The sequence below is a fragment of the Ranitomeya imitator genome, chromosome 2 (assembly GCF_032444005.1).
Source record: "Ranitomeya imitator isolate aRanImi1 chromosome 2, aRanImi1.pri, whole genome shotgun sequence".
Taxonomy (NCBI): Eukaryota; Metazoa; Chordata; class Amphibia; order Anura; family Dendrobatidae; genus Ranitomeya; species Ranitomeya imitator.
Genome location: NC_091283.1, coordinates 10,046,443 through 10,063,697, shown reverse-complemented (window position 1 = coordinate 10,063,697; position 17,255 = coordinate 10,046,443). Strand labels below are relative to the sequence as shown.

The 17,255-nt window shown below is 53.5% G+C and overlaps 1 protein-coding gene across 2 annotated transcripts in view; it reads right to left on the bottom strand.

Annotated features, from left to right (window-relative positions):
• UTP14A (UTP14A small subunit processome component) overlaps window positions 1-17,255 on the bottom strand; it is a 68,058-nt gene that overhangs the window by 30,194 nt on the left and 20,609 nt on the right. Inside the window, exons 1-6 of one of the 2 annotated variants that reach the window (XM_069746094.1) lie at window positions 13,258-13,386; window positions 6,074-6,140; window positions 5,728-5,798; window positions 4,183-4,247; window positions 2,982-3,124; window positions 2,086-2,241 (exon numbers count right to left, since the gene is read on the bottom strand). In XM_069746094.1, coding sequence (XP_069602195.1) covers window positions 2,086-2,241; window positions 2,982-3,124; window positions 4,183-4,247; window positions 5,728-5,798; window positions 6,074-6,140; window positions 13,258-13,316 — 561 coding nt within the window. In that variant the 5' untranslated portion in view covers window positions 13,317-13,386. Of the gene's footprint in view, window positions 1-2,085; window positions 2,242-2,981; window positions 3,125-4,182; window positions 4,248-5,727; window positions 5,799-6,073; window positions 6,141-13,257; window positions 13,387-17,255 lie in introns of those variants that run through there. The other variant, XM_069746095.1, reaches the window with a different exon arrangement.

Sequence of the window (17,255 nt, the reverse complement as noted above, 5' to 3'; positions counted from 1 at the left end):
ACACAGTGTAGTCACGCGAACACATTTCTATGATTGAAAGCTGACGGGCGAGCGGTCAGTTCTGGGGCCCGACACCTTCCTTACAATATTTACATGCAGATTAACCCCGCTTCTGCAGGATCATGACTGATTCCTCCTAAACTCTTGGTGGCGCAGCACATTTTGGCCTTTGACGCAGCAGATATTTCTTTTACTTTTGCAGAACAAACATTTTGACGTCATTTTTAAAGCTTTTTGTTTTTTTTCTTTCCTTCTCTTTTTGTAAATTAGTCTTTTTTTGTAAGATTTGTGGGATTTATGACATTAAGAAATTTTAAGGACAAAAATTAAAAAAGAAAAAAATCATTTTGCTAATAAATATTGTTTGCATTTAGAATACAGTTTTAGTTTTTAAGGTGGAAGGTTAAGGTCATTGAATTCTACCTATCACCGAATAAGCTGATCCAGAGGAAGCACAAACCTCATGAGGCCGACACTAGTGGCTCCAAATACGGCGGTCACACGAGTCCCTGGATCAGCGTCCATCACAGAACGTAAAGGGGTAAAGGGGTTATTCCCATCTCCATGATCCTATCCCAAAATGTAGTAATAATAATAATATTAGCAAATACCTCCTAATAAGAAATGCAGTATAGTCCTCATGATCATCTCTGTGTGTTTCCTCATGCGCAGGGCATTGCAGGACCTTAGGTATCCGTGGTTACAACCACTGATATAGTGACAGCTAGTTGCTAATGGTCATAACCATGGATACCCAAGATCCTGCAATGCCTGCACATGAGGAAAAAGACATAGCAAGTCAGAAGAACTATACTACATTTATAACTAGGAGGTATTTGCTAATATTATTACTCCATCTCACAGATCTTCTCTACCTTACCTGATCTATCACAATAAATTACCCCATGCTTTCCCCTGTACCGGAAGTCCGCTGCCTCGGAGTAACCCCTGAATCTGCCCTGTCCTTCAAACCGCACATCCAAGCTCTCTCCACCTCCTGTCGCCTCCAGCTCAAAAATATCTCCAGGATCCGTCCTTTCCTCAACCCCCAATCTACTAAAATGCTTGTGCACGCCCTCATCATCTCCCGCCTCGTCTACTGCAACATCCTTTTCTGTGGCCTCTCTGCTAACACTCTTGCCCCTCTCCAGTCCATCCTTAACTCTGCTGCCCGACTAATCCATCTCTTTCCTCCGCTTCTCCCCTCTGCAAATCTGTTCACAGGCTCCCATTCCCTCAGCGTATCCAGTTCACACTACTAATACTGACCTACAAAGCCATCCACAACCTGTCTCCTCCATATATCTCTGAACTAATCTCCCGATATCTTCCCTCACGTGATCTCCGGTCCTCCCAAGACCTCCTTCTCTCCTCCACACTTATTCGCTCCTCATCCAACCGCCTCCAAGACTTCTCCCGAATATCCCCCATCCTCTGGAACTCTGTGCCCCAACACGTCCGACTATCAACCACATTCGTATCCTTCAGACGGAACCTGAAAACCCATCTCTTCAGGAAAGCCTACAGCAGGGGTCCCCAACTCCAGGCCTCGAGGGCCGCCAACAGTGCAGGTTTTCAGGATTTCTTTAGTATTGCATCGGTGGTAACGTGATCATCTGCACAGGTGATGATTCCAACCCCTGTGCAATACTAAGGAAATCCTGAAAACCTGCACTGTTGGCGGCCCTCGAGGCCTGGAGTTGGGGACCAATGCCCTACAGCCTGCACTGACCTTCCTGCCTCCATCACTACCAGAGCTACCGCCTCACCAACATCATCGGAGCTGCTGCAACCCTCAACCTACTGTCTCCATCCCCATCATCCTGTAGAATATAAACCCGCGGGGGCAGGGTCCTCGCCCCTCTGTATCAGTCCGTCATTGTTAGCTTACTGTAATTTGTATGTAATCCCATCTCATGTACAGCACCATGGAATCAATGGTGATATCTAAATAATAATAATAACTATAATAATTTAAGATAGAATTTTTAATACCAGTCAAATTGCAAAGTTGTTTGTTTTCACAAAAACGTTGCAATTTTACCCTTTTCTGATGGAGACAACCCAAGTGTGCGCGTCACTCACCTTCCATCCCACCATGGTTTCCTCTATGGGCGCCGTCCTCAGCGGTGGCTCCATCAAGGGGAACACCAGCTGCTCGGCCCTCCGATTCTCCTTCACTACGTTGTCCCATTTCGATACCTCTTCGGAGGCGTTCTTGTAGGACAGGATTCTCTGGATCTGTGAAGAATAAAATACAAGAAATGTGTAAGGAGGATCCATCGCAAGAAAGGAGATTAGGGAATCGCCAAACGTACAGTTCCAGGCTGTGTATAGCCATTGTGTACCCACAAGAGGTGTTGCCCACTTAATCTCTAACACTACGACAAGGTGTGCCAATTACCTAAGGCCCATTACATGATACAAATTTGCAGCACAGTGGCTCAGTGGTTAGCACTGTACGGTGGCTCAGTGGTTAGCACAGCAGCCTTGCAGCGCTGGAGTCCTGGGTTCAAATCCCACCAAGGACAACATCTGCAAACAGTTTGCATGTTCTCCCCATGTTTGCGTGGGTTTCCTCCGGGTTCTTCCGTTTCCTCACACACTCCAAAGATTGATAGGGATTGTAGATTGTGAGCCCGGATGGGGACAGCGATAATAATGTGCGCACAGCGCTGCGGAATATGATAGCGCCATATAAGAAACGCATAATAGGGCAGGCTGTGAAGCCTCATGTTTCGGCATCAGGGGACATTGCTGCTTCATGCAGGACGGGGCCATTTCCTCGGCAGGTCATATTAGAGTAGGAAGCGTGCACGCTACATGCCGGGTGTACGACATTTGCCATGGCGGGGGCCCCGTCCAGCATGAAGCAGCCCCTGCAGGCGGAGTTATCTATGGCTTCCCCTGGCGTCAGGATGATATATGGCAGGTGGGCATCATGCGGTGCGATGGTCTGCAGACCCCCAGGCTGCACGCACCTTCTGCGTCTCCTCCTTGCTCAGCGGCAGCTCCACGCTCTTCGTTTCCTTGAGTTTGTTCAGCTGCTTCTTCACATTGGACAGAGGCGTCACCTTCTTAATGGGGTCGATGAGGTCCGTGAGGCTGATCTTCTCACCCGCACCTGAGAAAAACCACAGGAGCAATCAGCAGGGATTATAGTCAGAGTACAGGAAGACATGAACAGGAGGCAGATGGGCACCCAGCTTTCCCAGAGCCCTGACCTGCGGTTTGGCCTCAGTACTAGCGAATTTGCTCGGGTCCCTGCAAGCTATAGCGCTTACCGGGTAGAGGTTGCAGAGATGGGCTGTCTGGCTCCGCAGCTGCACGTGTTGCGGCTGTGTGTCAGGAACCACACGTGTTTGTTGGGCTGTCCATGCATGTATTGTGACAGTGACACAGCCGCGACACACGCAGCTGCGGAGCCGGACAGCTGATCAGCCGGCGCTCCCCATGTATCCAGGTTCCCTCTGCAGCTTATCCAGTAAGCGCTAAGCTTGTAGGGACCCGAGCAAATTCGCTCATCTCTAGCCCTGACGTCATGGCAGCGAGAGAAGAATCTCTGCAGAATGAGGCAGATTTATTCTTCAGGACTCTAGTAGAGCCGAGTGCAGTGCATGTACCCGCTGTCACTGCTGCCCCGGCATCAGTAATTCTAGAAGTCACTCTGCTTTCTCAAGCTCCTGAATGGTATCGCTACGTGGCGACAGATCCCTGCTCCGATAAAACAAAGCATATTTACCAATCAGCACCTTAAGAAAGCAGTGTGACAACTGCCAATGCCACAATCACCTCTCCCACTGAAGCGACCACCCAGCTTTCCCACGCTCCTGCATAGCGATTAGACAGCCCGCCATGCATTTCATCATAGCTCAGGAAGAACGCTACTAGAAAAGCTGAGTGACATCCAATATGGCTTTGGCCAGGGAGGCTGCCACCCAGCTCTGCGGGGTTCCCGAGTAGCACGGCTCGTCCTATTACAGTGGTGGTCTGTCTCGTTGACTGGTGAGACACCTGCCGGCCTGCTCAAAGCCCCGGGGGGGGGGGGAGCAGCAATGGCAGTCACCTATAGTTGTCACCCAGCTTTCCGCAGAGCAGATAGAACAGAAGTGTTATTATGTTTTGTTTATTTTTATAGTAAATATCGAACAGTGAAAAATAAATGAAGAAGATAAGCGGCACCTTCAGCGCTGATGCTGAACTCCGACACCTGGAGGCCGGCCTCCGTCCGCTCCGACAACTTCTTCCTGCAAAAGAAAGAAAATGCTGAGCACACGTGCCGCCAATCACACGGAGCCGCCGGCCGGGGAACAGCGCGGGATCATTTACTATACATGCAGCAAAGTGGCTGATAACTGCGAGCTTTAAGGGTACGGTAAGGGTCTCGACTTCAAGACAATGGAGAGGGCCTCATTATTTGCACCTTTTTTTTTTACTACTTTTTAATGTTCGTCACCAGTTTTTTCATTTGCACCTCGTTTTTCTTTCCATTTGGCCTCTTCACAGGCCGTTTTTTTCTGGTCATTGTAGGTGGGATTTGAAGTTTCCAGAGGTTTTTGGAAAATTCATCAACTGACTTTGTAAAAGGTCACAAAATGTTGCACAAATGTTATCCAGTCGTTCCCCCTCTCCTAGGACAGCAGAGGCTCCGCACTTCTTCACAGCCCAGATGCCATGAAGAGCTGTTGTCATCCTGCTGATATACAGTGAGCGTCTCCCATCTACGGCCAACCGCTTACATGCTGCAGTCACTAATGTAAGCAGCATCTGAGGGGTTAACTGGCCAGGATCGGATCTCATTAGAGGTCGTCCGATGTTGAATGAAGCTGATGACGGCGCAGACGCTGCCCCCAGATAACGGTCTTTCTTGTCCAGCACTTATTCCAGGGCAGTGAGTTTTGCGGTGTATCTGGCTCCGCGGCTGTGACGCTTCTGTGCCATGCCGTGTGTGGGGCGGTCCTGTGCCATGCCGTGTGTGGGGCGGTCCTGTGCCATGCCGTGTGTGGGGCGGTCCTGTGCCATGCCGTGTGTGGGGCGGTCCTGTGCCATGCCGTGTGTGGGGCGGTCCTGTGCCATGCCGTGTGTGGGGCGGTCCTGTGCCATGCCGTGTGTGGGGCGGTCCTGTGCCATGCCGTGTGTGGGGCGGTCCTGTGCCATGCCGTGTGTGGGGCGGTCCTGTGCCATGCCGTGTGTGGGGCGGTCCTGTGCCATGCCGTGTGTGGGGCGGTCCTGTGCCATGCCGTGTGTGGGGCGGTCCTGTGCCATGCCGTGTGTGGGGCGGTCCTGTGCCATGCCGTGTGTGGGGCGGTCCTGTGCCATGCCGTGTGTGGGGCGGTTCTGTGCAATGCTGTGTGTGGGGCGGTCCTGTGCCATGCCGTGTGTGGGGCGGTCCTGTGCCATGCTGTGTATGGGGCGGTTCTGTGCTATGCTGTGTGTGGGGCGGTCCTGTGCCATGCTGTGTGTGAGGCGGTTCTGTGCCATGCTGTGTGTGGGGCGGTTCTGTGAGAGATCGCAGCGTTTCTCATCCCATTGATCTCAATGCAGAGTAAATTGTGCCGGTGACGCTCCGAACTCGACCCGATAATTCAGTGGCCCCGCCCATCACGGCCACACAATAAGCCGGATAGTAACGAGACAATGACTTTTGTCCCTGCCCAATAATCCGGAACGTCTGATAGTCCGGCAGCAGGTGGCTGGACCTCGCTTGTGTCCGGCGGTTGCACAAACCTCTTGTTGCCGCCCAGAGCAGTGATGGCCTCCAGCAGCTTCTGGTGTTTCCGCTCCGCATCCTCGTCATCCTGCGGAAAGGAAAGAAAGTCGTCACGCAAGTGCACTGACCCCCGGTAAGATCTGATGGCTCAGAATGACGGATTATCGGAATTTTACTGCAACACTATGTAACAGAGAACAAATCAAAGCATCATACAGATTAACGGGAGTGAGGGCCGGCGCAACGCCTCATAATCCGGAATACACCGACACCTCAGGAAGGAGACGTGCGGTCAGGACTGGGAGCGCCCCCAACAGACAGAGCGCGGCTCCCACCCATCTGACCACATATCGGGGTCCGTACCTCGTCCTCGCTGGCGCTCACAGGCTGCTCCGTCACAAACAGATCCTCCTCAGCCATGGGCAGGACGCTGCAAAACATGGCGACACCTCTGATCAATAAAAGCCGGGGTGAGACCCCCCCAACACATACACAAGGTCCGGGGTGAGACCCCCCGACACATACACAAGGTCCGGGGTGAGACCCTCCCCCCCCCCCCCCCCCGACACATATACACAAGGTCCGGGGTGAGAGCCCCCAACACATATACCCAAGGTCCGGGGTGAGACCCCCCAACACATATACGCAAGGTCCGGGGTGAGACCCCCCAACACATATACGCAAGGTCCGGGGTGAGACCCCCCAACACATATACGCAAGGTCCGGGGTGAGACCCCCCAACACATATACGCAAGGTCCGGGGTGAGACCCCCCAACACATATACGCAAGGTCCGGGGTGAGACCCCCCAACACATATACGCAAGGTCCGGGGTGAGACCCCCCAACACATATACGCAAGGTCCGGGGTGAGACCCCCCAACACATATACGCAAGGTCCGGGGTGAGACCCCCCAACACATATACGCAAGGTCCGGGGTGAGACCCCCCCCAACACATATACACAAGGTCCGGGTGAGACCCCCCAACACATACACACAAGGTCCGGGGTGAGACCCCCAACACATATACACAAGGTCCGGGGTGCGACCCCCCCAACACATATACACAAGGTCCGGGGTGAGACCCCCAACACATACACACAAGGTCCGGGGTGAGACCCCCCAACACATATACGCAAGGTCCGGGGTGAGACCCCCCAACACATACACACAAGGTCCGGGGTGAGACCCCCAACACATACACACAAGGTCCGGGGTGAGACCCCCCAACACATATACGCAAGGTCCGGGGTGAGACCCCCCAACACATATACGCAAGGTCCGGGGTGAGACCCCCCAACACATATACGCAAGGTCCGGGGTGAGACCCCCCAACACATACGCAAGGTCCGGGGTGAGACCCCCCAACACATACACACAAGGTCCGGGGTGAGACCCCCAACACATATACACAAGGTCCAGGGTGAGACCCCCCAACACATATACGCAAGGTCCGGGGTGAGACCCCCCCCCCCCCCAACACATATACACAAGGTCCGGGGTGAGACCCCCCAACACATACACACAAGGTCCGGGGTGAGACCCCCCCCCCAACACATACACACAAGGTCCGGGGTGAGACCCCCAGCACATATACACAAGGTCAGGGGTGAGACCCCCCAACACATACACACAAGGTCAGGGGTGAGACCCCCCAACACATACACACAAGGTCCGGGGTGAGACCCCCCAACACATACACACAAGGTCCGGGGTGAGACCCCCCAACACATACACACAAGGTCCGGGGTGAGACCCCCCCCCCCCCCAACACATATACACAAGGTCCGGGGTGAGACCCCCCAACACATACACACAAGGTCCGGGGTGAGACCCCCAGCACATATACACAAGGTCAGGGGTGAGACCCCCCAACACATACACACAAGGTCCGGGGTGAGACCCCCCCAACACATACACACAAGGTCCGGGGTGAGACCCCCCAACACATATACACAAGGTCCGGGGTGAGACCCCGCAACACATATACACAAGGTCCGGGGTGAGACCCCACAACACATATACACAAGGTCCGGGGTGAGACCCCCCAACACATATACACAAGGTCCAGGGTGAGACCCCCCAACACATATACACAAGGTCCGGGGTGAGACCCCCCAACACACATACACAAGGTCCGGGGTGAGACCCCCAACACATATACACAAGGTCCGGGGTGAGACCCCCCAACACATATACACAAGGTCCGGGGTGAGACCCCCCAACACATATACACAAGGTCCGGGGTGAGACCCCCCAACACATATACACAAGGTCCGGGGTGAGACCCCCCAACACATATACACAAGGTCCGGGGTGAGACCCCCCAACACATATACACAAGGTCCGGGGTGAGACCCCCCAACACATATACACAAGGTCCGGGGTGAGACCCCCCAACACATATACACAAGGTCCGGGGTGAGACCCCCCAACACATATACACAAGGTCCGGGGTGAGACCCCCCAACACATATACACAAGGTCCGGGGTGAGACCCCCCAACACATATACACAAGGTCCGGGGTGAGACCCCCCAACACATATACACAAGGTCCGGGGTGAGACCCCCCAACACATATACACAAGGTCCGGGGTGAGACCCCCCGACACATATACACAAGGTCCGGGGTGCGACCCCCCGACACATATACACAAGGTCCGGGGTGAGACCCCTCAACACATATACACAAGGTCCAGGGTGAGACCCCACAACACATATACACAAGGTCCGGGGTGAGACCCCCCAACACATATACACAAGGTCCAGGGTGAGACCCCACAACACATATACACAAGGTCCAGGGTGAGACCCCAACACAAATACACAAGGTCCGGGGTGAGACCCCAACACATATACACAAGGTCCAGGGTGAGACCCCCCAACACATATACACAAGGTCCAGGGTGAGACCCCCCAACACATATACACAAGGTCCAGGGTGAGACCCCCCCCAACACATATACACAAGGTCCAGGGTGAGACCCCCCCCAACACATATACACAAGGTCCAGGGTGAGACCCCCCCCAACACATATACGCAAGGTCCAGGGTGAGACCCCCCCCAACACATATACACAAGGTCCAGGGTGAGACCCCCCAACACATATACGCAAGGTCCAGGGTGAGACCCCCCCCAACACATATACACAAGGTCCAGGGTGAGACCCCCCCCAACACATATACACAAGGTCCAGGGTGAGACCCCAACACACAGTCTGAGGTGAGACCCCCCCAACACATATACACAAGGTCCGGGGTGAGACCCCCCAACACATATACACAAGGTCCAGGGGTGAGACCCCCAACACATATACACAAGGTCCGGGGTGAGACCCCAACACATATACACAAGGTCCGGGGTGAGACCCCCCAACACATATACACAAGGTCCGGGGTGAGACCCCCCAACACATATACACAAGGTCCGGGGTGAGACCCCCCAACACATATACACAAGGTCCGGGGTGAGACCCCCCAACACATATACACAAGGTCCGGGGTGAGACCCCCCAACACATATACACAAGGTCCAGGGTGAGACCCCAACACATATACACAAGGTCCAGGGTGAGACCCCCCAACACATATACACAAGGTCCAGGGTGAGACCCCCCAACACATATACACAAGGTCCAGGGTGAGACCCCCCCCAACACATATACACATGGTCCAGGGTGAGACCCCACAACACATATACACAAGGTCCGGGGTGAGACCCCCCAACACATATACACAAGGTCCGGGGTGAGACCCCCCCCAACACATATACACAAGGTCCAGGGTGAGACCCCACAACACATATACACAAGGTCCAGGGTGAGACCCCACAACACATATACACAAGGTCCGGGGTGAGACCCCCCAACACATATACGCAAGGTCCGGGGTGAGACCCCCCAACACATATACGCAAGGTCCGGGGTGAGACCCCCCCCAACACATATACACAAGGTCCGGGGTGAGACCCCCCCAACACATATACACAAGGTCCGGGGTGAGACCCCCCCCAACACATATACACAAGGTCCAGGGTGAGACCCCACAACACATATACACAAGGTCCAGGGTGAGACCCCCCAACACATATACACAAGGTCCGGGGTGAGACCCCCCAACACATATACGCAAGGTCCGGGGTGAGACCCCCCAACACATATACACAAGGTCCGGGGTGAGACCCCCCAACACATATACGCAAGGTCCGGGGTGAGACCCCCAACACATATACGCAAGGTCCGGGGTGAGACCCCCCAACACATATACACAAGGTCCGGGGTGAGACCCCCCAACACATATACACAAGGTCCGGGGTGAGACCCCCCCCAACACATATACACAAGGTCCAGGGTGAGACCCCCCCCAACACATATACACAAGGTCCAGGGTGAGACCCCCCCCAACACATATACACAAGGTCCAGGGTGAGACCCCACAACACATATACACAAGGTCCAGGGTGAGACCCCCCCCAACACATATACACAAGGTCCAGGGTGAGACCCCACAACACATATACACAAGGTCCGGGGTGAGACCCCCCCAACACATATACACAAGGTCCAGGGTGAGACCCCACAACACATATACACAAGGTCCAGGGTGAGACCCCCCCCAACACATATACACAAGGTCCAGGGTGAGACCCCCAACACATACACACAAGGTCCGGGGTGAGACCCCCCCCAACACATATACACAAGGTCCAGGGTGAGACCCCCCCCAACACATATACACAAGGTCCGGGGTGAGACCCCCCCCCAACACATATACACAAGGTCCGGGGTGAGACCCCACAACACATATACACAAGGTCCGGGGTGAGACCCCCCCCAACACATATACACAAGGTCCGGGGTGAGACCCCCCAACACATATACACAAGGTCCGGGGTGAGACCCCAACACATATACGCAAGGTCCGGGGTGAGACCCCCCCCAACACATATACACAAGATCCAGGGTGAGACCCCAACACATACACACAAGGTCCGGGGTGAGACCCCAACACATACACACAAGGTCCGGGGTGAGACCCCCCAACACATATACACAAGGTCCGGGGTGAGACCCCAACACATATACGCAAGGTCCGGGGTGAGACCCCCCCCAACACATATACACAAGGTCCAGGGGTGAGACCCCAACACATACACACAAGGTCCGGGGTGAGACCCCAACACATATACACAAGGTCCGGGGTGAGACCCCCCCCAACACATATACACAAGGTCCAGGGTGAGACCCCCCCCAACACATATACACAAGGTCCAGGGTGAGACCCCCCCCAACACATATACACAAGGTCCGGGGTGAGACCCCCCCCCAACACATATACACAAGGTCCGGGGTGAGACCCCACAACACATATACACAAGGTCCAGGGTGAGACCCCCCCCAACACATATACACAAGGTCCAGGGTGAGACCCCACAACACATATACACAAGATCCAGGGTGAGACCCCCCCAACACATATACACAAGGTCCGGGGTGAGACCCCCCAACACATATACGCAAGGTCCGGGGTGAGACCCCCCCCAACACATATACACAAGGTCCGGGGTGAGACCCCCCAACACATATACACAAGGTCCGGGGTGAGACCCCAACACATATACGCAAGGTCCGGGGTGAGACCCCCCAACACATATACACAAGGTCCGGGGTGAGACCCCAACACATATACGCAAGGTCCGGGGTGAGACCCCCCCCAACACATATACACAAGATCCAGGGTGAGACCCCAACACATACACACAAGGTCCGGGGTGAGACCCCAACACATACACACAAGGTCCGGGGTGAGACCCCCCAACACATATACACAAGGTCCGGGGTGAGACCCCAACACATATACGCAAGGTCCGGGGTGAGACCCCCCCCAACACATATACACAAGGTCCAGGGGTGAGACCCCAACACATACACACAAGGTCCGGGGTGAGACCCCAACACATATACACAAGGTCCGGGGTGAGACCCCCCCCAACACATATACACAAGGTCCAGGGTGAGACCCCCCAACACATATACACAAGGTCCAGGGTGAGACCCCCCCCAACACATATACACAAGGTCCAGGGTGAGACCCCACAACACATATACACAAGATCCAGGGTGAGACCCCCCCAACACATATACACAAGGTCCGGGGTGAGACCCCCCAACACATATACGCAAGGTCCGGGGTGAGACCCCCCAACACATATACACAAGGTCCGGGGGTGAGACCCCCAACACATATACACAAGGTCCAGGGTGAGACCCCCCAACACATATACACAAGGTCCGGGGTGAGACCCCCAACACATATACACAAGGTCCGGTGTGAGACCCCCCAACACATATACACAAGGTCCGGGGTGAGACCCCCAACACATATACACAAGGTCCAGGGTGAGACCCCCCAACACATATACACAAGGTCCGGGGTGAGACCCCCCAACACATATACACAAGGTCCGGGGGTGAGACCCCCAACACATATACACAAGGTCCAGGGTGAGACCCCCCAACACATATACACAAGGTCCGGGGTGAGACCCCCAACACATATACACAAGGTCCGGTGTGAGACCCCCCAACACATATACACAAGGTCCGGGGTGAGACCCCCAACACATATACACAAGGTCCAGGGGTGAGACCCCCCAACACATATACACAAGGTCCGGGGTGAGACCCCCAACACATATACACAAGGTCCGGGGTGAGACCCCCAACACATATACACAAGGTCCAGGGGTGAGACCCCCCAACACATATACACAAGGTCCAGGGTGAGACCCCCCAACACATATACACAAGGTCCAGGGGTGAGACCCCCCAACACATATACACAAGGTCCGGGGTGAGACCCCCAACACATATACACAAGGTCCGGGGTGAGACCCCCAACACATATACACAAGGTCCAGGGTGAGACCCCCCGACACATATACACAAGGTCCAGGGGTGAGACCCCCCAACACATATACACAAGGTCCGGGGTGAGACCCCCAACACATATACACAAGGTCCAGGGTGAGACCCCCCAACACATATACACAAGGTCCAGGGTGAGACCCCCCAACACATATACACAAGGTCCAGGGGTGAGACCCCCCCAACACATATACACAAGGTCCAGGGTGAGACCCCCCAACACATATACACAAGGTCCGGGGTGAGACCCCCAACACATATACACAAGGTCCGGGGTGAGACCCCCAACACATATACACAAGGTCCGGGGTGAGACCCCCAACACATATACACAAGGTCCGGGGTGAGACCCCCAACACATATACACAAGGTCCGGGGTGAGACCCCCCAACACATATACACAAGGTCCGGGGTGAGACCCCCCAACACATATACACAAGGTCCGGGGTGAGACCCCAACACATATACACAAGGTCCGGGGTGAGACCCCAACACACAGTCTGAGGTGAGACTCAGTCCAGGGTGAATTCCCCCCTCCCCCCCAAAAACACACACACACACACACACACACACACACATCAGGTTGCCCCCCTACACCACAAGTCCCAGCACCCCCGGACCTGCGCCGTTTCTGCGCTTCTGTCGCAGCCGCTCGCTTTTTCTTCCTAGTCGGGTTCATGTCTCCTGCGCGACAACACGTGCGCCTCACGCCGTAAAGCGCTTCCACTTCCTGATCTGCCAGGACTGTCGCGATACCTACTGCATGACTGCCCTCACTGTGACGCGGACCACGTGACCCTGAGTAGTGCGTGCGCGGATAGACTATGACCGCGCGAGGGCGCCAAGGAGCAGGAAGAGAACAGCGCTTGTCATTCCGTCCCTGTCCGGTAGAGGGCGCTGGTGTCATGTAGAGGAGAAGGCTATGGAATCTGTGGGCTGATGGATCCAGTCACTGCGTCCAAGAAAATCCCAGGACACCACACAAAGCGGAAGGGCTCATACCCATGTCCAAGGAAAAAACGGTCCGATTCCCTGACTGAAAAAACGGACACGTGTCATGTGAGTGTCATGCGATTTCCGATTCTAAAGCACCACTCTATAATATAGTAATGCCGGGTGCAAGTGCCCTAGAAAACAGCGCCCATATTTTGCCCCCAAGAAAGTAATATTGCCCTGTGTGCCCCTTTGATAGCCACAGTAACCCGAGTTCCCCTATAACAATAAGTGCCCACTTTACATTTAATAATGTCCCGAGTCTCCCCCTGTACAGCTCCTCTATACACAGTATAATGCCCCCTTAGTAGCCTCCAAACTGATGGCTCCAACACTGTAATCCCCACACTGTATGATGCCCCTCTAGATAGCCTCCATATAGTATAATGCACCAGATAGTCCTCAATATAGTATAATGTACTGCCCATAGGCAGACTCTGTACTATAAGGCAGCACCCCCATAGGCAGACCCTGTACTATAAGGCAGCACCCCATGGGCAGACCCTGTACTATAAAGCAGCACCCCCATAGGCAGACCCTGTACTATAAGGCAGCACCCCCATAGGCAGACCCTGTACTATAAGGCAGCACCCCCATAGGCAGACCCTGTACTATAAAGCAGCACCCCCATAGGCAGACCCTGTACTATAAGGCAGCACCCCCATAGGCAGACCCTGTACTATAAGGCAGCACCCCCATAGGCAGACCCTGTACTATAAAGCAGCACCCCCATAGGCAGACCCTGTACTATAAGGCAGCACCCCATGGGCAGACCCTGTACTATAAAGCAGCACCCCCATAGGCAGACCCTGTACTATAAGGCAACACCCCATGGGCAGACCCTGTACTATAAGGCAGCACCCCATGGGCAGACCCTGTACTATAAGGCAGCACCCCCATAGGCAGACCCTGTACTATAAGGCAGCACTGCATGGGCAGACCCTGTACTATAAGGCAACACCCCCATAGGCAGACCCTGTACTATAAGGCAACACCCCCATAGGCAGACCCTGTACTATAAGGCAACACCCCCATAGGCAGACCCTGTACTATAAGGCAACACCCCCATAGGCAGACCCTGTACTATAAGGCAGCACCCCCATAGGCAGACCCTGTAGTATTAGGCAGACCCACCCATAGGCAGACCCTGTAGTATTAGGCAGACCCCCATAGGCAGACCCTGTAGTATTAGGCAGACCCACCCATAGGCAGACCCTGTAGTATAAGGCAGACCCCCCCACAGGCAGACCCTGTAGTATTAGGCAGACCCCCATAGGCAGACCCTGTAGTATTAGGCAGACCCCCATAGGCAGACCCTGTAGTATAAGGCAGACCCCCCACAGGCAGACCCTGTAGTATTAGGCAGACCCCCCATAGGCAGACCCTGTAGTATAAGGCAGACCCCCCCACAGGCAGACCCTGTAGTATTAGGCAGACCCCCATAGGCAGACCCTGTAGTATTAGGCAGACACCCCATAGGCAGACCCTGTAGTATAAAGCAGACCCCCCCATAGGCAGACCCCGTAGTTTTAGGAAGACTCCTCATGGGTAGACCCTTTAGTATTAGGCAGACCCCCCATAGGCAGACCCTGTAGTATTAGGCAGACCCCCCATAGGCAGACCACCCATAGGCAGACCCTGTAGTATTAGGCAGACCCCCTATAGGCAGACCAGGTAGTAGTAGGCAGACCCCCCATAGGCAGACTCTGTAGTGTTAGTCAGACCCCCCCATAGGCAGATCGTGTATATTATAAGGCAGCCCCCCTTTAAAAAATAAACAAATACCTCTTTTCTTCCTGGTTCCTGCGCTGCTCTGAGCTCCCGCTTGTCTCCTGACAAGCATTACATCCTGAGCATTACGGAATGCTGGAGATAAGCCCCTAAAGGCGGTGGCCGCAGCTTATAGTTGAAAAATGGGGTGACAGATTCCCTTTAATATTTCATACAGAGCTAGATAGCGGAATAGCCGATAATTCATTTGTCGGCTTCTGCATAATCATTACAGAACCCGACAGGATATGAGACATGGTTACATACAGTAAACCATTTCATATCCGTTAGATTTTTATATGTCCCTCACTACTAATGTTAGTAGTTTGTGTGTGCAAAATTTGGGAGCTCTAGGTGTTAAATTAAAAGATTAATTCACGGAAAAAACTGGCGTGGGCTCCCGCGCAATTTTCTCCGCCAGAGTGGTAAAGCCAGTGACTGAGGGCAGATATTAATAGCCTAGAGAGGGTCCATGGTCATTGCCTCCCCTCCCCCCCTGGCTAAAAACATCTGCCCCCAGCCACCCCAGAAAAGGCACATCTGGAAGATGCTCTTATTCTGGCACTTAGCCTCTCTCTTCCTACTGCCCTGTAGCTTTGGCATATGGGGTAATAAGGGGTTAATGTCACCTTGCTATTGTAAGGTGACATTAAGCCTGATTAATAATGGAAAGGTGTTAATAAGACACCTATCCATATTAATCCAATATTATGAAATAGTTAAAAACACACACACACATTAAGAATAAAGTCTTTTAATGAAATAATGAAACACACAAGTTTTCCATCTTTATTACACTCTCAATCCAAGCGAAGCCCTCGTTTTTCTCTAAAAAATTCCAAAATGAAAAAAGCTAAATATCCCATACCTGTCCACTGTACAGTAAAGTCCCATGCTGGAATCCATCTCAAGGGGTTAAATAGTTTACAGCCATAGGTGAACACATATTTATGGTGATGTCAGTATGGCTTAAACTCTGCCCACCAGAGGTCGAAACCACACCCATGTACAGCCAGCCAATGAATTTGATGAATGGGTGGGGTTTATCTCAGGTGGGCGGGGTTACATCTGCCGAATTTGGGAATTATACGCCCAGGCTCTCATTGGGGTGCTGGCTCCCATCGTTAACAGCAGGGAGCTGGCTCTTTGTCTCGGATCGTTCGCGATCGACCCATCACTAAGTCCCCTACAAGCCCCGAAGGCAAAACATGGTCGTCCTTGACCGTTTTTATCACACTTAAAAGAAAACTGCAAATAACAAAGTTCAAACCCTCTCCTCCCGTGAAAGACATCTACATCTTCTAAGTACTGTCAGTCACGTGGCTGAGTGATCCGACCTGGGTGTCCAAGTCCATTTTATGAGGCAACAGGACTCCAGTAGCAACAATGAGAGAAAAAACGTAATTGTGGAACGTTCACTTCTTTCGGGGGGCTGAGCCCAGCAGAATTGACTGGACAATTGGCCTTAGAACTCGGCCAATACTGGAACACGATCCAGTACTTCTTTTCCTTCAGAGATGCCACCCAAGTGTTGGGGGATGAAGGGCGATCCCACATCCAGGGTCGGTCAGGATACTTCTTGTTCCCCGCTGCCCACCTCAGGAAAAACAGTTGCGAACACCACTATATTCATCGAGTTGTTATTAGTTAGAAAAAAATTCGGGACGGCCATGGGGCTTTTTAGTTCCAGAGCTCTTTCCTTCTTCGGCCTGATAGGGATGTGGTGTACCGGTCTGGGCGCTCGAGCTCAACTTCTTAGGTGACTAAAGGTACCGTCACACTAAGCGACGCTGCAGCGATACCGACAACGATGTCGATCGCTGCAGCGTCGCTGTTTGGTCGCTGGAGAGCTGTC